The 25,989-nt window shown below is 43.0% G+C and overlaps 1 protein-coding gene across 3 annotated transcripts in view; it reads left to right on the top strand.

Moving 5' to 3' along the window:
• The first annotated feature begins 200 nt into the window (after positions 1 to 200).
• The window catches only part of Prdm4 (PR/SET domain 4), a 32,794-nt gene continuing 7,005 nt past the window's right edge, over positions 201 to 25,989 (top strand). Inside the window, exons 1-9 of one of the 3 annotated variants that reach the window (XM_045152801.1) lie at positions 201 to 217; positions 532 to 832; positions 5,782 to 5,915; positions 11,147 to 11,332; positions 15,478 to 16,272; positions 19,395 to 19,544; positions 21,684 to 21,802; positions 23,363 to 23,448; positions 25,511 to 25,638. In XM_045152801.1, the coding sequence (XP_045008736.1) occupies positions 822 to 832; positions 5,782 to 5,915; positions 11,147 to 11,332; positions 15,478 to 16,272; positions 19,395 to 19,544; positions 21,684 to 21,802; positions 23,363 to 23,448; positions 25,511 to 25,638 (1,609 nt within the window). In that variant the 5' untranslated portion in view covers positions 201 to 217; positions 532 to 821. Of the gene's footprint in view, positions 218 to 299; positions 376 to 531; positions 833 to 5,781; positions 5,916 to 11,146; positions 11,333 to 15,477; positions 16,273 to 19,394; positions 19,545 to 21,683; positions 21,803 to 23,362; positions 23,449 to 25,510; positions 25,639 to 25,989 lie in introns of those variants that run through there. The other 2 variants (XM_045152800.1, XM_045152802.1) reach the window with 2 other exon arrangements.

Raw genomic sequence — 25,989 nt, 5'->3', positions numbered from 1 at the left:
GGCGTGGGTCAATCATCCGAAGCTCCGGGGGCGGGCCTGAGCCTCCTGGCTCTGCGCCCCTATTGGCCCAGGGGGGGAGCTTCGCAACACGCACGCGCGGGGAGGGCGGGGCTACGCCAGGGGGCGTGGCTGGGGCGTGGCGCGCGCACGCAGGCACGCACGGGGGTGGGGCGCGTGCGTCCCGAGTGGCTGTGGAGCCGGAAACGCGCCTCGGAGGGTGCGGCCGTGAGCAGGCAGCGGGGCCGGGCGGGGCTGGGCGGGAAACGCTTAGGGGAGCGGCGGGCGAGGCGCGGGGTGCAGGACGGGGGAGCCCCGCGGTGGGGGGGTGTTCCAGGTGTGCCCGGATGAGGAGCAAAGCGGCGGGGCGGCCCGCAGGTGGGCCGGGCGCGGCGAGGTCGGCCTGAGGGCGGATGCACGCGCGAGTTGGGCCGCCGGCGGGAGGCGGTGTCGCGGCACCTGCGCGCTCCGGTGGCCGCGGAACGGGGCTGCGTCCTCCCTGCTCTCGGTGACCCGCTCTTCTCCCCATCTCAGGTTGGGCAGCCTGCGCTCCCACTGCTTCGGGAAGGAGGAGAGCCTCGGGCGTCCCCGTCTCCCTAGCGCCATGCCCCATCCCGCGGAGGGGTGCGCGGCCACCGGCCCTCGGGACCAATTGGGTGGTCCCTAAAGAAAAAAAAAAAAACCACACAAAAAAACGGGAGGACGTGCTCGTGCAGCGTTTGTGAGCAAGATGTGGTGCCACGTGACGCCCGAAGGCCAACCCTGATGCCCGATCCCCGACACGGTCACCTGGGCGCTCTTCTCTGAGGCTTCGTCCCAAGCAGATGCATCACAGGTAAGTTGGGAGCTGGGCCCAGGTGACATCTTCGGAAAACATTAGACAAACGAGTGTCCAGAGTTGAGGCCTTTTTTTTTAAAGTGTCATTGGGGAGGATATAGGTGTGATTTGTAAATGCGAAACAAAGAAAATCTACCAAACTGGTGTTGGATTTTGAAAGTACCATCATCCGTCCTAATTTATTGCAGGTGTGAATAGTTGATCTAAATAGCCACACATTTATTGTTAGCTGGTTGGTACCTTTTTCCTATGTCTTTGAGACGTTGGACTATTATCTTCATCTAGAAAGCATGTGATGATATTATCGCTCTTCCCCATTAGTTTTGTTGGTGTCCACGTGGGAGGTAGAAGGGGAGAATTCACTCTTAGTTCTGCAAGCATTATGCTGGCTTTTAAAGTTCTTTAAGGTACTAGCCAGCAAGTACTGAAGCAGAACAAAGACGTGGTTTATTTGTCTGGCACCCCACCCCACTCCAGTCGCCTTTTAGTCCTGCATGTTTAGGATGAGGAAGATAAAACAAATAGGGTTAGAATCGTTGAAACTGTCCATTGTATTTTGGGACGTGGCTGTATTTCAGTTAGCGTCTTCCGTGTCACTTCAAGGAGATGCTGTGAGGCCCTCACCTTGCAGATAGTAAAAAATACAAAAACTGGAGGAGGATTTGCCACAAATGAGTAGGGAAGAAGAGAGAACTTCGAATCTTGGCTTGAACCCTTCTTAAATTGCTTCTTAGAATCTGTCATGAGAAAGCTAGTTAGAGGCTGGGCGTGATGGCGCACACCTTTAATCCCAGCCCTTGGGAGGCAGAGGTAGGAGGATCGCCGTGAGTTCGAGGCCTCCCTGAGACTCCACAGTGAATTCCAGGTCAGCCTGGGCCAGAGTGAGACCCTACCTTGAAAAACCAGAAAAAAAAGAAGGGGAGGGGGAAGAAAGCTAGTTAGGTAGAATTGCCCTTTAGAATGAGAATGTCTTAATTAGGATCATCACGGACATTGCCTTCCTCTGCTTTCTTGCTCTTGAGCATTAGTTACCTTTGACTTACGGCCGCCAAGGTCATCACATTTTAGTGACACATAATAAAGCAGAAAGCTGCCCCACTTCCAGGATTAATGCCTGGCTTGAACTGGTTTGAGAAGGCCCAGGATTCCCACTGATTCTTATTTTGAAATTAGATAGGAAGTTTAATATTCAGATTTCTGGAAGTTGAAGGTACAAACCTTTAGTCTTTAGCTCTGCTTTAAAAAAAAGTATTGTGGTCAACATAGTGAATTCCAGGTCAGCCTGGGCTAAAATGAAACTCTACCTCGACCCCCCCCCAAAAAAAAAAAACAAAACAAAGTATTGTAGTCAATTTGTTGTAGACCATTATGGCTCCAGTGATGTGTTTTGGTTGTGGTTGAAGAAGTAGTTTTAAAACACATGCACCAAGGTTCAGGAAATTTTGTGAAGAGGGGGTGGAAAGATTATAAGAGGCACAGGGTGGGAAGGAGTGTGCACAGGCATTGCCTCCCGTCCCAGTGACTGCTATGGTCACAACTCATAGCCCCATGGTGAACACCAGCAACCCTGCTGAGGAGGGCCCTCAGTGGAAGTGGGGACAGGGAGGAGGGGAATGGGACCAACACGTAATTTGTCCATATGAAGTTTCTACTTAATAAAAAAAAAAAAAATTAAAGTAGCTATGGTTTCTTTAGGGAGTTCTACACTGTTTGGTGAATTAATGAGATTCTGTTATTAATATGCTGTCCTTTGAGCAGTGTGCCTTACTACCCATGTGGTTCTAGCTGTCTTTCTGGCAAGGATGATGAACTGATGTTGCTTCATCTATCCAATTTAAAAAACAGTACAGTGGCAGGGCAGAACATAGTGTTGTACGCCTTTGATCCCAGCACTTGGGAGGGGCAGATGTAGGAGGACCACAGTGAGTTGGAGGCCACCCTGAGACTTCAGAGTGATTTCCAGTTAAATCTGGGCTACAGCCAGACCCTACCTTGAAGTGCGTGCACGCACACACACACACAAACACCACATTATATAGTGCTTTTCTATACAGGGCATTAGGATGGCCTTGCACAAGACCTTAATATTATGAGATCAGGCATAAAGGCTTATGGATATAGTCTATTGGAACTTGATACTCCACAGTTTAAGTTGAGCCAGGTTCTAAGTGAATAGAATTGTAAAAGGCAAAACCGTTTTTTTTTTTTCCTTTTATAATTAGTTACTATTGTGAAGTGTTTCTTTAAGTTTAGCAAACTGTACTTCTGACTAGTTATGTGATCTTGGGTTAAGTTTTTCGCTTCTTTGAGTCTAGGTTTTCTTATCTTTAAAATAGTATTAAAATACTGTCCTGAATTAGTAATTTTCTTTTTTTAAGATATTTTTATTTATTTGACAGAGGGAGAAAGAATGGGCACGCCAAGGCCTCCAGCCACTGCAAAAGGACTCCAGACACATGTACCACCTTGTGCATCTGGCTAACATGGGTCCTGGGGAATCAAACCTAGGTCCTTTGGCTTTGCAGGCAAACGCCTTAATGGTTAAGCCATCCCTCCAGCCTTAATTTTTTGAGTGCTATGACCAAGTATGTCAAGCAACAGCTTTTAGGAGGAGGGGTTTACAGTTCAAGGAGATACCACCCATCATGGTAGCTTTGGAAAGCCTGTTAGTGGAAGCAGAAGTAAATGTTGGTGCTCAACTTTGTTCTTTTTCTTTTTTTTTTAAACTTATTTTAATTGATAACTTTCATAATTATAAACCATAGCTCCCTCCCCTCTTCATAAATCCACTCTCTATCATATCCTTTTCCCCTCTCACTTAGTGTCTCTCTCTCTTTTTTGTTGTTTTGTTTTTTGGGGTAGGGGTTCTTTCTAGCCCAGGCTGATCTGGAATTGACTTTGTAATCTCAGGGTGGCCTCGAACTCAAGACAATCCTACCTCTGCCTCCCAAATGCTGGGATTAAAGGCATGCACCATCACACCCAGCTCTCATTAGTCTCTCTTATATTTTGATTTTATCATCTTTTCCTCCTATTATGAAAATTTTGTGTAGGTATTACCAGGCACTGTGAGGTCATGGACATCCAGGCCATTTTGTGTCTGGAAGAGTGCACTGTAAGCAGTCCTACCCTTCCTTTGGCTCTTACATTCTTTCTGCCACCTCTTCCACAATGGACCCTGAGCCTTGGAAGATGTGATAGAGATATTGCAGTGCTGAGCACTCCTGTCACTTCAGCTTTCTTCTTTACATTCAGACAGGATCCCACCCCAGTGATGGTATTGACCTTCAGGTTGGGCTTTCCCTTTCAGTTACACCTTTCTAGAAAGATAGATTGACACACCCACAGGTGTACCATGGTAATTCTAAATCCTGTCAAGTTGACAGCGAAGATTAATTACCACAGAACTTTAAAGTATTTGAGGATTAGGAGAGAGGGTTACTGGTAAGTCACTTAGCCCAGTGCTCCTTATATACCCTGGGTTCACAGAGCCGGAAGGCATTACTGTGATTCCCACTGCAAGGATGGGAGGTCATGAGAAACCTCCTTTGACTAGCCTGCTGCTTGGCCTCAGAAGTGATAATATGGAAGTATTTGAATTCAGATTAGAAACTAACACTTCCCTCTCCCCCCCAGGTAGCATTTCACTCTAGTCCAGGCTGACCTGGAGTTCACTATGTAGTCTCAGTCTCAGGGTGCCCTTGAACTCACAGCAATCCTCATTACCTCTGCCTCCCAAGTGCTGGTGGGGTTAAAGGTGTGTGCCACCACACCGTCTTTTTTTTATTTTTTTTTTGAGACAGGCCAGCCATGGAACCCTGAGCCTGAACTCCTGCCGGAGCCTCCCTAGTTTTGTGCTACCACACTTGGTTGAAACTAATACTCTTTCATGATAACCTCCAATAATGACTTAAAAAAAAATTTTATTTTTTTATTTGACAGAGAGAGAGAGAGCCTCCAGCCACTGCAAACGAACTCTAGCCGCATGCATCCCCTTGTGCATCTGGCTAACATGGGTCCTGGGGAATCAAACCTGGGTCCTTTGGCTTGCAGGCAAATACCTTAACCACTAAACCATCCCTCCAGCCCCAATAATAACTTTTTGACATCAATATTACTTGAACTTTTAAGATGTTTTTAGTAACACTGCAAGATGGATTACATAGAGAAGGCAATTCCTTGAATCTTTAGCCTTTCAAGAATGCTGTAAAACAAAAAGAGTTTGATGCATTAAAACATTTTTGGCAGTACCTTGCAGTATGATTTTTGACTTTTCATTGACTTGATCTGTGATTTGGGGGCAGATGAAGTTTTCTCTTTGAGCCTTTATTTCCTCATCTACTTTTTGCAGAACTATTGTGAAATTCTGAATATTTTTTTAGTAAAGTTCTAGTAAAGCTTGCTTAATGAACTCCACTATGTGAAGATGTTAAAATTATTGTTGACTGAAGGATACATATTTTAATTAAAAAACAAAAAACTGATTCTTAAGGATGTGTGCTTCTTTACTGATAGCCTGAATCAGACTCATAATCCCCTAACACCCTATAAAAAGAATTAGTAAGAAAATTTAGAGTATGTTAAAATAAACTGCCTTTAAAAAACATAGTATCTACTACTGGTTTGAGGTAATAAACCAAATTGAAGACAACTCCTGTGAAAGGAAAAGTGGGGATGATTTTTAAAAAACAAACCACCATGACCAGTGCCTAGTTTGTAGATTTTCCTTTGGGTGGTATAGTTTGAAATAAGGGCATCCCAGTTCAAATCTTGCTTATGGTATATAGCATTAGCCTGAGTTAGTTAACCTCTCTGAATTCCAGTTTGCTTCTAGCTGTCTTAGAGAATTAGGAGCATAAAAATGAATGGTTGGTCAGATCCCATTTACCCATCCCTAGATTCTTGGGTAGTTTTTTGCAAACTGGTTGTGTATGCTCTTTTCCTAGGATGAATGAAATGAACCTGAGCCCAGTGGGGATGGAGCAGCTGGCTTCATCCTCTGTGAGCAATGCCTTGCCAGTCTCAGGAAGTCACCTGGGGTTGGCCGCCTCTCCCTCTCACAGTGCCATCCCTGCCCCAGGTGAGTGGGGAGGGAGAGCCCCTGTGTTCAGTTCTGAATGGAGCTAGAGGAAGTGCCTTTTTTTTTTTTCTTTTTCTTTTTTTGGCTTGGAAAAGGGATACTAGGTAGGCTTGAATAGCCTCTAAACACATTTAAGTGGAGGTCCAGAGTGTTAGTGGATGGGACTAGCAGACTGTTTTGGGTTGGGTAGTCTTTTGTTGAGAGTTGTAATTGGACTTGGCATTTTATTTAGGGCTTTTCACTCATCTGCTTTATACCTTGACATCACAATAGAAGAGAATGAGTTAAATTTGCTCAAAGACTATTAGAAATTGGGATTATTTTCTAAATTAGATTGCACACTGAACAGTTGTGATGGTGCCAGGCCTGGAATTCTGGGAAATACTACTAGAAGTGGAGCTCCCCTATGGAACTCCCCACAAGTATCTCTTCCTAGAGAAATCGCACAGGAGAAGCTCCTCTCCTTCCTGTGCCCAACCCGGCCCTCTCCACTGTTTGTGTGTCTGCCCCAGGACAACTTCAGGTGTGCTCTCCACCTCCTTTGAGACAGGGTCTCATTGGCCTGGAGCTCAATTCAGCTAGAGTGGGTGGCCAGCGATTACAAGCATGCATCACCATATCTAGCATTTTTGCATGCGTTTTGGGGATTCAGCTCAGGTCCTCACACTAATGAGGCAAGCATGTTATCCACTGAGCCGTCTCCCCAGGTTCCCTTCTCCACCTTCTTTTTTTTTTGATATGTTTGTTTTGTTGAGACTCATGTAGTTCACAATCACAATGGCCTCAAATTTTCTATGTGACCAGAATGACCTTGAACTTCTGGTCTTCCTGCCTTTTCAAGTGCTGGGATTATAGGCTCATAACACCAAATCTGCCTCTAAACCCTTATCTCTCTCTCTTATTTTCTTTTCCTGTTGAAAAATAATAAGCTGTTGGTCTTTCAGGATTTGTAGCATCATAATTTAATGACCTTATGAACATTAGAGATATTGGAGAAGTGTTTTAAATAAATATAGAAGATACTTAGTAGTTCTCTGAAATACCTCCTGAATTAGTAAAGTGCAGCATTTGAATCAGCTTTATTGAAACTAGTATCTCTCTCTGTAGCTATCTATCTATCTATTTTTTGTTTGTTTTTTTGTGGTAGGGTCTTTCTAGCCCAGGCTGACCTGGACTTCACTATGTAGTCTCAGGGTAGCCTCGAACTTATGGCAATCCTTCTACCTCTGCCTCCCTTAAAAGCTGAGATTAAGGGCGTGCACCACCATGCCCGTTGAAACTACTATCTTTTACCTTCCTTTGTGTCCACAAAAGCTTTTTTTTTTTTTAATTTTTATTTTTATTTGTTTGAGAGCAACAGAGAGAGAGAGAGACGGAGAGAGAGAGAGAATGAATGAATGAATGGGTGTGCCAGGGCCTCCAGCCACTGCATATGAACTCCAGATGTGTGTGCCCCTCTTGTGCATCTGGCTAATGTGGGTCCTGGGGACTCAAGCCTCGAACCAGGGTCCTTAGGCTTCACAGGCAAGTGCTTAACCACTGAGCCATCTCTCCAGCCTTTTTTTTTTTTTGAGGTAGGGTTTTGTTCTAGCCCAAGCTGACCTGGAATTCACTATATAGTCTTAGGATGGCTTTGAACTCATGGTATTCTCCTACCTCTGCCTCTCTAGTGTTCAGATTAATGATGTGCACCACCATGCCTGGAAACAAAGGTTTTTTTTTTTTTTTAAACTTAATTTGTTTGCTTGCTTATTTATTTATTTGAGACAGAGAGAATGGGCATGCCAGGGCCTCTAGCTACTACTAAACAAACTCCAGATGTATATGCCATCTTGTGCATCTGGCTTACATGGGTACTGGAGAACTGAACCTGGGTCCTTAGGCTTTGCTGGCAAGCGACTTAACTGCTAAGTCATTTCTTTAGCCCTTAAAAATATTTTTATTCATTTATTTTATTTATTTATTAGAGATAGAAGAGAAACAGAGAATGGGTCCTCCAGGTCTTCGAGCTGCTGCAAACTAACTGCAGATGTAGTGCATCCGGATTTATGTGGGTACTAGAGAATCAAACCTTGGGTCGTTAGGCTTTGCAGACAAGTGCCCTAACTGCTGAGCCATTTTTCTCTCTCCACAAAAGCATTTTAAAGAATTGGTCATGGTGGTGCATGTCTGTGATCCCAACATGAACTCAGGAAGCTCAGGTAGGGGTGTCAGGAGTTCCAGGTCAGTGTGCTGCACAGCAGGGTCTTGTTTCAAAAAACAAAAAGAATCAGACCTGTTACACACCTGCAATCTTATCTCTTTGGAGGTGGAGCCAAGAAGATAAGTTCAAGGCCAGCAAAAATTTTGCAAGTGGATATATCTAAAGTTCAGACTTTTGTTGATCATATTGTGCAGCATATGTACAAAAGACAGTATGAGTGGACAGATTTGCTAGAATTTTATTTTTCAAAAAAAGATTAAAAACATTTATTTGTTAGCAAGCAGAGAGAGAATAGAGGAAGACAAACACACAGAGAGAATGGGTGCACCAGGACCTCTAGCCCTACTTTTATTATTTTAAAAAAAATTTGCACATGTGTGCGCATACATGTACATACACCTAGTGTCTCCTACTGCTAGATGCGTGTGCTACTTTGAGTCTGGCTTTCCGTGGGTGCTGGGAATTGAACTCAGGCTGGCAGACTTTACGTGTAAGCACCTTTAACCATTGAGCCATATTCCCAACCCCACGTCTAACTTTAAATTAGGTCAATTCCCAAGTACAAATAAAAATTACTCCTCTTTTGCAGTGTTTTATTTCTAGACAGGGACTCACTGTGTAGTCCAGGCTAGCCTATAACTCACTGTGTGCCCCAGTTTGGCCTCCACCTCCAGATTCCCGTTTCAACCTCCCTGGTGTTGGGGTTACCATCATGAGCACTGCCATACCTGATGTTTGTGTTTAAAAATTCATTTATGTGTGCCGGGATCTCTTACTGTTTGCTTGCTACAAATGAATACCAGATACTTGCATGACTTTTTTTTTTCAAGGTAGGATCTCTTGCTAGTCCAGGCTGACCCGGAATTCACTCTGTAGTCTCAGGGTGGGGCTGGAGAGATGGCTTAGCAGTTAAGCGCTTGCCTGTGAAGCCTAAGGACCCTGGTTCAAGGCTTCATTCCCCAGGACCCATGTTAGTCAAATGCACAAGGGGGCGCACGTGTCTGAAGTTCGTTTGCAGTGGCTGGAGGCCCTGGCGCGCCCATTCTCTTTCTTTTTCTCTCTGTCGCTCTCAAATAAATAAATATGATAAACAAAAAAATAAAAATTAAAAAAATTGTAGTCTCAGGGTGGCCTCAAACCCATGGCGATCCTCATACCTCTGCTGCTGAGTGCTGTGATTAAAGGCCTGCGCCACCACGCCTGGATTTTGCATGACTCTTTATGTCTGCTTTCTGTATGTGTTGGGGTAATCTAACCCAAGCTGCACTTTGCTAAGCCATCTCGCTAGCTTTTGTGATTATTTTTAAAGTGATTCTTACTATGTAGAAAAGAAAATACAGTAAAGTTTTTTTAAAAAAGACTATTACTGGAGCTAGAGAGATGGCTCAGCTGTTAAGGTTCTTGCCTGTAAAGCCTAATGACCCAGGTTTGATTCCCTAGCACCCTCGTAAAGTCAGATGCACACATGACACATGCAGCTGGAGTTTGTTTGCAGTGGCTAGAATCCCTGGCATGCCCATTATCTACCTCTCTTCCCCCCTCCCTCTCTCTATCTCCTCTCTGTGTGCAAATAATTTTTTAAGACTGTTACTGAGCTGAGGAAATGGCTTAGTGGTTAAGGTGTTTGCTTGCGAAGCCTAAGAGCGCTGGTTTGATTCCCTAGGACCCATGTAAGCTAGATGCACAAGGGGGGCACATGCAGCTGGAGTTCATTTGTAGTGGCTAGAGGCCCTGGCACGTCCATTCTCTTTCTCTCTGTCTGCCTCTTCCTCCCTCTGTGTCTCTCTCTCAAATAAATAAATAAAATATTTAAAAAGACTATTATTGCCAGAGACTAACCATGTGAACAGTGTGTTTTTTTGTTTGTTTGTTTGTTTTTTCGAGGTAGGGTCTCACTCCAGCCCAGGCTGACCTGGAATTCACTATGTAGTTTCAGGGTGGCCTTGTACTCATGTGATCCTCCAACCTCTGCCTCCTGAGCACTGGGATTAAAGGTATACACTACCACACTCGACTCAGTTTTTTTTTTTTTCTCTTTTTTTATGTATAGAATTTGTTTTCTTAAGCTGCTAAGCTAGATGTTTAATTTTATTTATTTATTTGAGAGAGGAAGGGGCAGATAGAGAATGGGTGCACCAGGGTGAATGAACTTCAGATGCATGCGCCACCTTGTGCATCTGGCTTACATGGGTCCTGGGGAATCAAACCTGGGTCCTTTGGCTTTGCAGGCAGGTGCCTAACTGCTAAGCCAGCTCTCTAGCCTAAGCTAGTTTTTTTTTTTTTTTTTTTAAACTTAATAGTGACAGAGAGAGAGCAAGAGTTAGAGAGAAAGAGAGAATGGGCATGCCAGGGCTTCCAGCCACTGCAAATGAACTCCAGACACGTGTACCCCGTTGTGCATCTGGCTAATGTGGGTCCTGGGGAATTGAGCTGTGAACCGGTTTCCTTAGGCTTCACAGGCAAGCACTTAAATGCTAAGCCATTTCTCTAGTCCCCTAAGGAAGGTTTTTAATTGTAAATTAAATGTTTTGGTATCTAAGAGCAGCACAGACAACTAGAGCATCAGCTGGCTCTTTAAAATTAATGTGAGAGGTGGGTGTGGTGGTGCACTCCTTTAATCCTAGAGCTTGGGAGGCAGAGATAGGAGGATCACCATGAGTTTGAGGCTACCCTGAGACCACATAGTGAATTCCTGGTCAGCCTGTGCTCTAGTGAGACCCTACCTCAGAAAAACAAAACAAAACAAAAAACCACATAACATGAGCCATTTGAGGTTGTTTAGCTGGAATCCCAGCACTGCAGAGGAGAATGTGAGGTCAAGGCCAGCTTAGGCTACAAGTGAGTTCCAGATTGCCTTGGCTACATAGCTGTATTCTGTCTCAATAAAAAAAAAAAATAAAAAAATTAGAACTAAGTGTCTAGGAATGAAAAGGTTTATTACAGTGAGATTTTTGCCTCCAAGAGTTTAGCCTGTGAGTTTTAGGCACTTATCTTCTTTTAATTAAGAAAATAATAATTTTTTTTGTAGGTCTTCCAGTGGCAATTCCAAACCTGGGTCCCTCCTTGAGTTCTCTGCCTTCTGCCTTGTCTCTGATGCTCCCAATGGGCATTGGAGATCGAGGGGTAATGTGTGGGTTACCAGAAAGAAACTATACCCTACCTCCACCACCTTATCCTCACCTGGAGAGCAGTTACTTCAGAACCATTCTACCTGGTAAGTTTTGTTATTGTTTGTCAAGAAAAAAAAAAAATTGAGCCAACTTTTGACATCATTTGTTGAATGTTTAACATCTTTTGACCTGTGTCATTATGTCATTAGTAGATAGTAATCTCTAGGTGAGAAAATATGTTGATGTTTGTTCCCCAGGATTGTACATAGAGTACAGTAGGAATGCTGCAGTTTGAAACATTTTTTTTTCAAGGTAGTGTCTCACTGTAGTGCAGGCTAACCTGGAATTCACTGTGTAGTCTCAGGGTGGTCTTGAACTCACAGCAGTCGTCCTACCTCTGCCTCCCAAGTGCTGGGATTAAAGGCATAATCCCAGCACTTGGGAGTCTTGCTGTATGTAGCCCTGGATTACCAGGAATTCACTATGTAGTTTCAGGATGGCCTTGAACTCACAAAAGTTCTCCCACCTCTGCCTCCAAAGTGCTGGGATTAAAGGCATGAGCCACCATGTCTGGCTCACAATTTTTTTTTTTTTTTTGATCTTTTTGAGCAGGGTCTTACTGTATCCCAGGGTGACCTGGAACTCACTCTGTAGTTCAGTTTGTCCTCAAACACATGACAATCCTACTTCAGGCTGCTGAGTGCTGGGAGTAAAGGCATGGGCCGCCACATCCTGCCTAAAGAAATTAGTTAATTGTACATAAACAGTTTTTATGCTTTCCATACCAATACTTGGTTCATACTCACCCCATCCCCCACATGCTGGGGATTAAACAGACAGTGGGCCTCATGTATGCTGGCTCTCTACCTCTGAACTATATCTCCATCTCTCTTTTTACTTTTTTATTTTTATTTATTTGTTAGAGAGAGAGAGATAATGTGCACACCAGGGCCTCTAGACACTACAAATGAACTCCAGACACACGTGCCACCACGTGCATCTGGCTTACATGGGTTCTGGGGAGTTTAATCTGGGTCCTTAGGCTTTGCAGCCAAGCGCCTTTGACCACTAAGCCATCTCTCCATACCTGCCTTTTATTTTGAGACAGGGCAACTTGTATGCAGTCAAGAATGACCTTGAATACTGATCCTCCTGCCTCAGCCTCAGTCCAGTCCACATACTAGGGTTACAGCCATGAGGGTTTTCGTTTTTTGAGTCAGTAACTCTGGAACCCACTATGTAGAATAGTCTGGTCTCAAACTTTCAATGATCTTCCTGCCTCTACTTCTCTAGTGCTACGGTTATAGGCGTGTGCTCTCCTGCCTGGCTCATGAAAATTTCAAGTTTGTCTTTTAAAACCAGATTGTAAGCACTGATTATTTTTGTTCAGTGTTTCTAATTTTGCAGTTTAAAATTTTAACTATTTGTCCTATGGTGTCATTATTACTTTTTAATTTTTAATTTAAAAAATGTTAAAAATATTTCTGTTTATTTATTTGACAGAAAGGGAGAGAGAGAGAATGTGAATGAGCACACCAGGGCCTCTAGCCACTGTAGACGAACTCCAGATGTGTGCACCCCCTTGTGCATCTGGTTATCATGGGTCCTGGGGAATTGAACCTGGGTCCTTTGGCTTTGCAGGCAAATGCCTTAATTGCTAAGCCATCACTCCAGCTCATTATCATTATTTTTATAATTTTATTTATTTATTTGCAAGAAGAGAGAGAGAAAGATAGGAGAGAGGCAGACAGAAATGGGCATGCCAGGGTCTCTAGCCACTGTAAATGAATTTCAGATGCGTGTGCCCCTCATACATCTGGCTTATGTAGGTCCTGGAGAATGGAACCTGGGTCCTTTGACTTTGCAGGCAATGGCCTTAACTGCTAAGCCATTACTCCAGCCCTTCATTTTTATTATTTTTTTAAACATAGATTTATTTATATATTATTTGAGAGAGCATGAGAAAGAGGCAGGCAGAGAGAGAGAGAGAGAGAGAGAGAGAGAGAGAGAGAGAGAGATTGAGAACAGGCATGCCAAGGCCTCCAGCCACTGCAAACAAACTCCAGACACATGCGCCACCTTGTGCATCTGGCTTATGTGGGTCATGGGAATCAAACTGAGGTCCTTTGGCTTTCAGGCAAACGCCTTAACTGCTAAGCCATCTCTCCAGTCCCTCATTGTTATTTTTATTTTTATTTATTTATTAGATAGAGAAACAGGGAGAGAGAGAGAATGGGTGCGCCAGGGCTTCCAGCCACTGCAAATGACCTCCAGATGCGTGTGCCCCATGTGCATCTGGCTAACATGGGTCCTGGGGAACCGAACCAGGGTCCTTTGGCTTTGCAGGTAAATACCTTCACCGCTAAGCCATCCCTCCAGCCCCCTCATTGTTATTTTTATTTACTTATTTGCAAGCAGAGAGAGACAAAGTTTTTTAAAAGTTTTGTTCTGTTAGGGAAGTGTTATTATATATAATTATGTAGAGAATTTAAGCTGCGTGTGGTTGTACATGCCTTTAATCCCAGCACTTGGAGGCAAAGGTAGAAGGATAGCCGAGGCCACCCTGAGATTACATAGTGAATTCCAAGTCAACCTGAGTTAGGGTGAAATCCTACCTCGAAAAACCAAAAGAAAGAAGGGAGAGAGGGAGGGAGGGAAGGAGGAGAGGAGAAAGGAAGAAAGAAAATTTAGCAGATAGTGGAGAAAAGGGACCCTTGAAGCGCCTCATCCATCTTCTTGGTGTACTTCCTCATCTTTTATTTTGAAGTGTAGGTTTTTAATGTTTATCATGATTAAGACCACACGTTCTATATAATGGTGTGTCTTTATTTTTCCATTTAATATTTTTCTCTGATTTTACATATTTTGCTATACTACTATGTTTTTCATGGTTATCCTTTTTATAATGACACACCCCTGAAATCCCAACACTTGAGGAGGCAGGAGTATTGGAAGTTTAGGCCCGCTGGGCTTGATAGCAGTTGTCTGTCAAAAAAAAAAGAAAAAAAAAAAGCTGGGTGTGGTGGCACATGCCTTTAATCCCAGCACTCAGGAGGCAGAGGTAGGAGGATCACCCTGAGTTCGAGGCCACCCTGAGTCTATGTAGTGAATTCCAGGTCAGCTTGCACTTGAGTGAGACCCTACCTGGGGGTGGGGAACCCTCTACTTAATGGACATTTTGTGGTTTGTCAGTCTTTTATTGTTGGTCAGTTTGGTTTACCTGAGTTTATTACCATTGTAACTGATGTTCTTATGAATGTCTTTGTCCATATTTTTAAAAATATGCTTAGGGAAGGTTGCTGTAAGTAGAATTTTTTTTTTCCAGGAAGTATATCCATTTTGGGGGGTTCATCTTAGATGGACTTTACAAAGACTATTTAGTAAAATCTCTCTCACTGTCAGTGAATTCCACCACATCCTTGCACACACAAGCTTTTGGGTTAGAACTATAGTTCAGCAGTGGAGCTCCTCAGCTAGCATGTTTGAAGTCCTAGGTTTGAGCACAGCAAAAAAAAAAAAGTTTCTGTAAAATATTTGTGACTTGTTTTGAATAGTTCTATGTGCTGTGATAATGAAAGTTTAAGTAAAACTTCAGCAGAAGTTCTAAGAGACCTATCTAGATCTGCTTTTTAAAAATATTTATTTGAGATAATGGGCATGCCCTCTAGCTACTGCAAACAAACCCCAGATACTTGCACCACCTTGTGCATCTGGCTTAGGTGAGTCCTGGGAATCAAACCTGGTCCTTTGGCTTTGCAGGCAAGTGCCTTAACCCCTTAACTGTTAAGCCATCTCTCTAGCCCCCAGATCTGCTTTTGTTGTTGTTGTTGTTTTTCATAGTAGGGTCTTGCTGTAGCCCAGGCTGACCTGGAATTCACTATGTAGTCTTAGGGTGGCCTCGAACTCAGGTCAGTCCTACCTCTGCCTCCCGGAGTGCTGCATCACCACGTGCATCACCACCCTGGCTCAGATCTGCTTTTAAATCATTTTTATGGTTATTTTCTTTAGAGCATATTCTAACACCTTAGTGCCCAAGAATCGGAATCATGTAAATATTGAAGGTAACATTTAAATGATTTATTTCTAGCCAGCTTTGAAAATCATTATCACATTTTTAAGACTTCAGTTTTACAGGGAAAATGCAGTATATGCTATATTTATGAGGAAAATAGCTTTTTCCATTTAGAATTTCTTAAGTGTAAGTGTGCTAAATACCACTGATACCTCATTTTTTCTTTCTTTTTCTTAGGCATTTTATCTTATTTAGCTGACAGACCACCACCTCAGTACATCCACCCCAACTCTGTAAATGTTGATGGTAATGCTGCGTTATCTATCACCAACAACCCTTCCGCGCTAGATCCCTATCAGTCCAATGGAAATGTTGGATTGGAGCTAGGCATTGTTTCAGTAGACTCTCGTTCTCTGAATACTCATGGTGCCCAAAGTCTTCACCCTAACGATGGCCATGAAGTGGCGTTGGACACAACCATCACTATGGAGAACGTTTCTAGGGTTACCAGCCCGATCTCTACAGATGGAATGGCAGAGGAGCTTACAATGGATGGTGTTGCAGGCGAGCATTCCCAGATCCCAAATGGCTCCAGAAGTCATGAATCTCTCTCCGTGGATTCTGTGAGCAACAGCCTTCCAACAGACACTGTAGGACATGGTGGTGTGATTCCCATTCATGGGAGTGGCCTGGAGCTTCCTGTGGTCATGGAGGCAGACCACATTGCAAGTCGGGTCAGCGGCATGTCTGACAGTGCCCTCAGTGACTCCATCCACACTGTGGCTATGAGCACCAACTCTGTAAGCGTGGCACTCTCTACCTCACATAACCTCGCCTCCCTAGAATCTGTTTCCCTGCATGAAGTTGGCCTCAGCCTAGAACCTGTGGCTGTCTCCTCTATCACCCAGGAGGTTGCTATGGGGACAGGTCATGTAGATGTCTCTCCGGACAGTCTGTCTTTTGTGCCACCTTCACTGCAAATGGAAGACTCCAATTCAAACAAGGAAAACATGGCAACCTTGTTTACAATTTGTGAGTGTGCTTAGCCTTTCTCTTTTGAAAATAATGGTTTACAAAGGCCATTATCCCTACTGGGTTTGATCACAGGCTGGCATGGATTAAGAGGGCATAAGAAATAATTTCACTTTTTAAAAACCTTTTTATTGTCCTTTGATTAATCTATGCATTTTCCTCAAAGAAAGCAAATAACATACACATTTTATAGGTTCCTACAGCCTTCTGAAGAAAAGATTCATAAAGTAGTCCTGTGTATATTTTACAGATAAGCTTAGTCTGGTAATATTCAAGGTATTTCCCAAATAGAGCATTACAAGAATAAAACAGTACAGCCGATGTGATATGCCTTGTGCTTAATCTTTTTAAAAGAAAAAGAATTATTAGACTATAACTATGAAAAAATGTAGGTTGATAGAAATGCAATGTTTTTTTTCTTATGTGTATAAATAACCATAAATGGGCATATAAAAGTCCTTTTTATTGGATAAAGTGAAAAACTCTTAAAATAATCGATTAGGGGTTGGGGAGATGTCTCAGTGGGTAAGAGTGCTTGCTGTGCAAGCGTGAAGACCTGAGTCCAGTCCCCAGCATCCATGTAAAAGTCAGGTGTGGCCAGGCATGCTTGTAAGCTGATTTCTGAGGAGGGTGGACACAGGGCAGTTGCTGCGGCTCACTGGTCATCCAGCGTAACCAAAGGCCGTGAGCTCCAGGCTCAGTGAGAGACCTTCTCGAGGAGATAAAGTAGAGGAGTGATAGAGAGAGCACCCAACAAGCACGGCCCGTGTGCCCGAATACACCGTATGCGCACGCACCACCAAGGAAATGTGGATTTGTTTTTCGTGTATTTATTTGGTATCACTGCATGCTTGCTTCATGCAGGAAATACGTGCTTATTATCTGCCAAGCTGTGTGCCAGATGCTAGGATAGAACATTCTAACTGTAGTCCTGTAAGGAACCAAGAACCTGATAGAAAACACAGGCTATTATACAGAACGTAAGTGTGAAGATGGGGTTAAGCTCGTGGAGCTAAGTAGCCTGAAGGAGAGCTGCTGACCAGGCTGTGGAAGGGTCAGGGAGGGTTTAGCCACTGAAGGTAGCATACATGTCAGGATAAACTTTATAGACAGGAAAGATGTCAGCAGTTGACAGGAAGACAGGAGCTGGTACCTGTCAATGCCTGGAACTAAATCATGAGTGTGTCACAGTTGGTGAAGCCTTAAATGGCAAGGAGAGGGAGGGTCACCCGTGTGAGCATCAGGAGCAGACCGATGATGCCATCATCGAGGTGGAAGGTGATGGTTTCCTGACCTAGAGTAGAGGTGAACTAGGATAAATAAAGTAGGACATTGGCAGAGGAGTCAGAGTTTGTGGTGAAGGGTGTGGAAAAGAGGGCTGGGGATGTCACGGTCCAGCTACAAGGGAAAGCCGCCACAGCGTGGTGAGCGGGGATCTGGTCGGAGGAGAGAGGAAGTCCAGGATGGAATGGTTCCATGGAAGCTCATCAGTACGGAGACCCTGTGCGTTTAATCTTAGCGGAACAGTGGAGAAACAGTGAGGAGATCCTCTGCATTAACTCTTAACATTTTAAGTTTATAATATTTAAGTGTAATATGTAAGGCTATTTGTAATTTACATATATATTTTGAAATGTTTAGTGTTTTAAGTACATTCAAAAGTTGTACAGTAGTTACCAGTATTAATTATAAAGTGTTTTACTCACCACATTAAAGACACCTCATTTTTCAAAATACTTTTTATCTGTGGGTTCTAGACATTTTATGTCACCTAGACTCATGATATGTGACTTTTTCTGGTAGCATAAAATTGTGGTGGCTCATCCTTGTGGTACCATGTCTTAGCACTTTATTCCTTCCTTTTTTTTTTTTTTTTTTTTTTTTTGAGGCAAGCCCAATGGACTAGGCTTTTTTTTTAAAAAAATATTATTTTTTATGGAAGAATGAGAGAGAGTGAAAGAGAATTGGCACACCAGTGCCTTCAGCCACTGTAATCGAACTCCAGATGTGTGTGCCACCTCGTGTGCATGTGTGACCTTTGCATATGTGCAACCTTGTATGACTGGTTTACGTGATACCTGGGTAGTCAAACATGGTTCCTTAGGCTTCACAGGCAAGCTCCTTAACTGCTAAGACATCTCTCCAGCCCAGCACTTCATTCCTTTTTATAGCTGAATAATTGTTTGTTTGGTTTATCAGTAGAGGTATACTTGTTTGTTTGTTTTCTCAAGGTAGGGTCTTACTGTAGCCCATGCAGACATGGAAAGCACCATCCATTCTCAGGCTGGCCTCAAACTCATGCCTCTGGCTCTTGTGCTGTAATGTCACCTGCAGTTCTCGTTGGTATCTATCATTCAGTTTCCTCATAATCCAGAATTGGAATCCTGTGGACGTTAGCATACCATATCTAAAAGTATTGCTCACTTTAAGGTGTTGAGGCTCAAACCAAAGGCTTTGCACATGCTAACTACTGAGCTGTATTCTTCCCAGCCTCTTATTTTTTTTGGTGGGGGAGGGGTTGGTTTTTTGAGGTAGGGTCTTGGTCTAGCCATGGCTGACCTGAAATTCACTATGTAGTCTCAGGGTGGCCTTGAACTCACAGCAATCCTCCTACCTCTGCCTCCCGAGTGCTGGGATGAAAGGTTTACAGCACCATGCCTGGCCCTGTCATTTTATTTTATTTTATTTTTGTTTAGCATTTCTTTTATGACACTTGTGTTGAATCAAAATAAAATCAGGGGCTGGAGAGATGGCTTAGCAGTTACGTATGCAGCCTAAGGACCCAGGTTCAATTCCCCGGTACCATGTAAAGCCAGATGCACAAAGTTGGTGCAGGCATCTGGAGTTCCTTTGCAGGGGCTAAGTGGCCCTGACATGCCCATTCTCTCTCTCTCTTTCTAAAAAAATAAATGAATTAAAAAAAAATTAGATCTTACTGAAACCTGAGGAGGGGTTTAAGTAGATATATTTTAACAGTAGGAAGTGATTCTTAGATTGGAATATTTCTGTTAGACTTGCTTCTTACTGGCTGAATTTCAGTAATTAGCACTTAAGTAAAAGCCAAGTGGAAACAGCTTATATAAACTACACCTATTCTTGTCTTTCAAATGTGCTGTCAACAGGGTGTACTCTCTGTGACCGAGCTTACCCCTCAGACTGCCCTGACCACGGACCCGTAACTTTTGTTCCTGATACGCCAATAGAAAGCAGAGCAAGACTCTCCCTCCCCAAACAGCTTGTTCTCCGCCAGTCAATTGTGGGAGCAGACGTGGGTAAGAGTCTTGGAGGGAACCCTAAACCCCCATCAAGTTTCCTTTCTTTGTAGGACAGATTTGTAAAAGTGTAACTTAGTGATGATTTAGTTGATCCAAAAGTGAATTCGTAGCTTAAGGCTTAAGGTTGATGCTGTTAGGGAATATTTGTCTTGTCTGCTGGTGAGAACTATAAAGTTGAAAACTTGAGTCAGAAACCTTTTTCTGAAGCTGGGTGTGGAGGCGCACGCCTTTAATCCCAGCACTTGGGAGGTGAGGTAGGAGGATCGTGTGAGTTCGAGGCCAACCTGAGAGTACATAGTGATCAGGTCAGCCTGGCTAGCGTGAGACCCTACCTTGAAAAACCAAAACCAAACCAAACCAAACCAAACAAAAAACCCTGTTTCTGGGTTGGAGATGGTCAGCAGTTAAAGGCACTTGCTTGCAAAGCTTGCCAGCCTGGGTTCGATTCCCCAGTACCCATGTAAAGCCAGATGTGCAAAGTGGTGCATACACTGGAGTTCCTATGCAGTAGCAGGAGGTCCTGGCATGCCATTCTCTCTCATCATAAATAAATAAAAATAAAACCCTTTTTTTTCCTGAGAATCAGAATCTAGTGAAGTTATGAATCCTGGTCTGAGTCTTAGAAGAGTTAGTTGTCTCATCCACTGACCCATACCCTAATAACACACTCCTTGAAACTTGTTTATTTTCCCCCATTGAGAAATGCAAAATTCACTATTAGTAATTGCAAGTGTGAAACATACATAGTTTATGTATTTATTTACTTATTTACTTATTTATGAGAGAGAGAATGGGTACGCCAGGGCCTCTAGCCACTGCACACGAATTTCAGGCACATATGCCACCATGTGCATCTGGTTTATGTGGGATCTGGGGAATTGAACCTGGGTCCTTAGGCTTTGCAGGCAGGTAAGTGCCTTAACCACTAAACAATCTCTCTCCAGCCCTAGATGTATATGTGTGTGTGTGTGTGTGTATTTTTGGTTTTTCAAGGTAGGGTTTCACTCTAGCCCAGGCTGACCTGGAATTCAATCTTTAGTCTCAGGGTAGCCTCGAACTCACAGCGATCCTTCTACCTCTGCCTGCCAAGTGCTGGGATTAAAGGCGTGCACCACCATGCCCAGCTAAATTTTTAAATTGTGTACTCTTTAGGAATTGGAATAGAGTCTACCAAGGCATAGTACCCATGTCTGAATTTAACATGGAGTTACTGTGTAATTTCTTGGAAATTATGAAATTGGGTTCATTCTTCTTTTTTTTTTTTTTGAGGGAGATAAAGAAGTAGATAGAGAATGGGCACACCATAGCCTTTAGCCCTGCAAGCAAACTCCAGATGCTTGCACCACCTTGTACATCTGGCTTATGTGGGTCCTGGGGAATTGAACCTGTATCCTTTGACTTTGCAGGCAAGTGCTCTGACCACTAAGCTATCTCTTCAGCCTGCGTTCATAATTCTTTCAATGTCAGCTTGGGCACAAGTCTTGAAAGTGCTGAGCAGTTTGGATGTATCAAGCAGGGCTTTAAGCACTACAGAATTTTGCAATTTGATTTCTTTTGTAGCAACTTTTTTGTGGCAAAATGCTATTTTTTGATCTTGGCTTATTAACTTCAAAATAATGTGTTTTGAAGAACATAGATTCTTATACATATAACTTAAGTTTGAATCTTATTTGAATCTTATTATTTATTTGAGAAAGAAAATGGGTGTGCCAGGACCTCTAGCCTCTGCAAGAGAACTCCAGATACATGCGCCACTTTGTTCATCTGGCTTATGTGGGTCCTGGTGAATCAAACCTGGGTTCTTTGGCTTTGCAGGCAGACACCTTAACTGCTAAGCCATCTCTCCATTGTTTCTATCCTAATAGTCACTTAAAACCATTGATTTTGGGGATGGAGAGATGACTCAGCAGTTAGGGCATTTGCCTGTAAAACCTAAAAACCCAGCTTCATATTCCCATTACGCACATAAAGCCAGATGTACAAAGTGGCATATGCCCCTGGAGTTTATTTGTAGTGGCTAGAGGCCCTGGCACACCATTCATTTTCTCTCTGTCTTCATTTGCCTCTCTTTCTCAAATAAATAAAATATTTAAAAACCCACCATTGATTGTGTGGTTGGTGTCCCTTCCCTGACAGGTGTGTGGACTGCAGAGACCATTCCTGTGCGGACTTGCTTTGGGCCTCTTATTGGTCAGCAGAGCCACTCCATGGAAGTAGCAGAGTGGACAGACAAGGCTGTTAACCATATCTGGAAGGTTAGTGTTGGTGAAACTTTCCTTGCCTTTGGCTGTTTTTATTGCTGTCTTTTGTGTGCCCCCACCTGGCCTCAACTTACTCGTCTCCTCTCAGCCATGTGCTAGGATGACAAACATGTGCTGTCACACTTGTTCTTTTTGCTGTGTTCATTATGACATGATAAATTAATTACTGAGAAGTCAAAATTACACAGAAATGATACAGTACATTCACCTGTCGGTCATTTATGAATTTTACATTACATTCTTTGTGCTTTTTTTGTTTGGTTTTCAGTTTCTCGAGGTAGGGTCTCACTCTAGTCTATTCCAGGATATGTAGTGTCAGGGTGGCCTCAAACTCACGGGGATCCTCCTACCTCTGCCTCCCAAGTGCTGGGATTAAAGGCGTGTGCCACCACGCCTGGCTGTCTGTGCTATTCTTGGTAGTCAAGTTACATAGCAAAGTACCAGCTACTGAACAAATAGAGGATGAACTGGTTTGTTTCCACCTTATGACATGATGCAGTGGTTTGAATAAATTTTTTTTAAGTATTTTAAATATGTGTGTGTGTGTGTGTGTGTGTGTGTGTGTGTATACACATACACATACACATACACATATACATGAGAGAGAGAGTGAGCATTCACCAGGTCTTCCAGCCACTGCAAACAAACTTTAGATGCATGTGCCCCCCCCCCCCCATCTGGCTAATTTGGGTCCTGGGGAATCGAACCAGGATCCTTTGGTTTTGCAGGCAAAAGTCTTAACCTATAAGCCATCTCTCCAGCCCAGTTTTAAGCATTTTAATTACTTGCAGCAGCTAGGCTATGGACATTGTTTATGTGATCAAAGCTACTTTTTATTTGTTTGAGAGAGAAAATGAGAATGAATGGGTACACCAGAGCCTCTAGCCATTGCAAATGATCTCCAGACACATGGACCACCTTGTCTTATGTGGGTTTTGAGGAATCAAACCTGGGTCCTTAGGCTTTGCAGGAAAGCACCTTCACTGCCAAGCCATCTTTTCCGCCCCAAACTACTTTTTAATTAGCTGAAACATTCCTCTGATAGCTTTGAGAAACAAATAGAGTTTTCTATTGGGAATATGAAATTTCAACAAATGGCTATTCCTGTGTTTACATAGAATCTCAATGAATTAGAAATGATGCTGTAAAATTGCAGTGGGGAGGTAGTGGGTTTTTTGGTGTCTGGAACAGTAAAATTGCCACTGTGATTGGGACTTTATTTTGGTGTCTGAAATAGAACCCAGGACTACTAGGTTCTTCTGGAGAAACAGTGGGCCTTTGCTCTTAATGGATAGTCATTCTGGTCCTCACTTGTAGTGATAGAGACAGTCGAGTAGACTGTTCAGTAAATACTCAAAAGCAAAGTCATTCTACACACTGAGCATCACCTTGATGCTCTTTCTTGTGCTTCTGGAAGTAGGAAGATGATGAAACGATGAGCATGTAGCCTGGCAGCGCGTATTTTCACACTGACTGGGAACGTTGGTACTTACTGCAAAAGAACTCATTTGGTTGTCAGTTCACTTGACTTTTGGGCTTGTTTCTTGTTGGCAGATATACCACAATGGTGTCCTAGAATTCTGCATCATTACAACTGATGAAAATGAATGTAACTGGATGATGTTTGTACGCAAAGCCAGGTAGGAGAAGTCTTAGATAAAAGAAAGAACTGCCGTTCAGGTGTTTTTTAGTGGGAAGCTTTGCATAAAATATGGAAGAGCAGACGAATCCAAATTATCACCAATATCCAGACATACGTTAATCTGAGACATTTTAGTGTCTTCTCTTCTATAGTGGTTGACTGATAGTGACTATGAATCAGAACATGGTAAACTGTCCTTTTTTTAAAAGATGAATGGTTGGCTGAATTTGCAAATGGGTGACTCCTGTAGTCTGTTGCTGGAATTAATTTTTTTTTTCTTGGTTTTTCGAGGTAGGGTTTCACTCTAGCTCAGGCTGACCTGAAATTCACTATGTAGTCTGTGTGGTGGTCTTGAACTCATTGTGATCCTCCTACCTCTGCCTTCTGAGTGCTGTGATTAAAGGCATGTGCCACCACACCCGGCCTGGAGTTAATTCTTGTTAGCTAGCTAGTGCTGGCTTTTTTTTTTTTTTTTTTTGAGGTCAGGTCTCACTCTGGTCCAGGCACGCGGGAGGCAGAGGTAGGAGGATCGCCGTGAGTTCAAGGCCACCCTGAGATGACAGAGTTAATTCCAGGTCAGCATGGACCAGAGTGAGACCCGACCTCAAAAAAAAAAAACAAAAAAAAAACCCAAAAACTTTATTGACAACTTCCATACATATATATATAAGATATGATCATAATGCCCTCCTACTATCCTTCTTTTCCCCCTTCCCAATTTCCCTTCTGCTGAATCCCTTCTTTCAAACTAGTCTGTTAGAATAGTTTTTAAAGATTCTATTTTATGGTCAGTTATTTGTAATCCTAGTACTGTTGAAGCCGAGGCAGGAGGATTTCCATGCGTTCAATACCAGGACTGGACTACATAGTGAGTTTCAGGTCAGCCAGGTCCATCCTGTGTTGTTTGTCTGTCTGTTTTGGGACAGATCTCACTGGATAGGCCTTGTTGACCTGTAACATGCAACAGTCTTTCTGCAGTCCCCACTCTGGCTTTGGAGTACTGAGATTACAAATCTTGCCACCAGGATTAGATTTTATTTACTTACTTTTTTTTTTTTTTTTACCTTTTTGCCTCTAATAACAGATTGTAATGTTACTAACTATAAAGGATGGTCAATTAATGTTGACATACTATAGTAAGAATTCTGTTTCTTGTTGGATGTGGTGGTGCATGCCTTTAATTCCATCACTGGGGAGACAAAGGTAGGAGGATCACTGTGAGTTGGAGGCCAGTCTGAGACTACATAGTGAATTCTAGGTCAGCCTGGGTTTGAGTGAGACCCTACCTCGGAAAAACAAAAACCAAAAAAAAAAAGAAGAATTTCATTTTCTCTAATTCTCTCCTATAGTAGAATAGGAAAGTAAATAATCAAGAGAAAATAGTTCTATTTAAACTTCCATACTCGTTTTCACTGTAGGAGATATGGCATGCTAGTTGTATATTTGGGGGGGGCTGGGGAGATGGCTTAGCGGTTAGGGCACTTGCCTGCAAAGCCTAATGACTTGGGTTCAATTCCTAAGCACCCACATAAAGCCAGATGCACAGAATAGCACGTGTATCTGGACTTCATTGCCCTGGTGTGCCCATTCTCTCTTTCCCTCTCTGCTTGTAAATAAATAAATTTTTTAGAGTGCATATTTCAAAATTAATGTGTTCAAAAAAAACGGCTAAAATATGATGGAGAATGGAATTTCAAAGGGGAAAGTGTGGGGGGGGGAAGGAATTAACATGGGATTTTTTTTATAATTATGGAAAATGCTAATAAAAATTAAGAAAAAAAAGGCTAAAAAAATTTAATGTGTTCAAGAGGCATGTGATGTAGTCTATGAACACAGGGTTTGCCTTGCATGTGCAAAGCCTTAAGTTCAATCCACAGCACTGAAAACACAATATGATTAGTCAGATGTGGTGGTGCACACTCATAGCTCTACTTAGAGCTCTACAGCTCTTCGGAAGGCTGAGACAGGAGAATTGCTTGCGCCCAGAAGTTTGTAACCTTTCTGGGCAACATAATGAGACCCTTTATGTCACGCTTGATCTGTTAAATGTGATAATTTAGGAACCGGGAAGAACAGAATTTGGTGGCTTACCCCCATGATGGAAAAATCTATTTCTGTACTTCACAAGATATCCCTCCTGAAAATGAACTGCTTTTCTATTATAGTCGGGATTATGCTCAGCAAATTGGTAAGTTTATAAGACTTATTTGTCATGAATGTACTATAGTAACACCAATGACCAGAAATAAAGTTTTGGTAATGATTTACATGTTAATTGAAGTGTAAATCACATACCTTTATAAAAGCAAGCTTTATAAGTGCTCTGTTTGGAGAGATGGCTTAGCGGTTCAGCATTTGCCTGTGAAGCCTAAGGACCCCGGTTCGAGGCTCAATTCCCCAGGGTCCATGTAAGCCAGATGCACAGTTGGCACATGCGTCTGGAGTTCATTTGCAGTGGCTGGAGGCCCTGGCGTGCTCATTCTCTCCTTCTCTCTACCTCTGTCTCTGTCTCGCTCAAATAAATAAATAAATAAAAATT

The sequence above is a fragment of the Jaculus jaculus genome, chromosome 6 (assembly GCF_020740685.1).
Source record: "Jaculus jaculus isolate mJacJac1 chromosome 6, mJacJac1.mat.Y.cur, whole genome shotgun sequence".
Classification (NCBI taxonomy): Eukaryota; Metazoa; Chordata; class Mammalia; order Rodentia; family Dipodidae; genus Jaculus; species Jaculus jaculus.
This window is presented reverse-complemented; position numbering and strand designations above follow the sequence as displayed.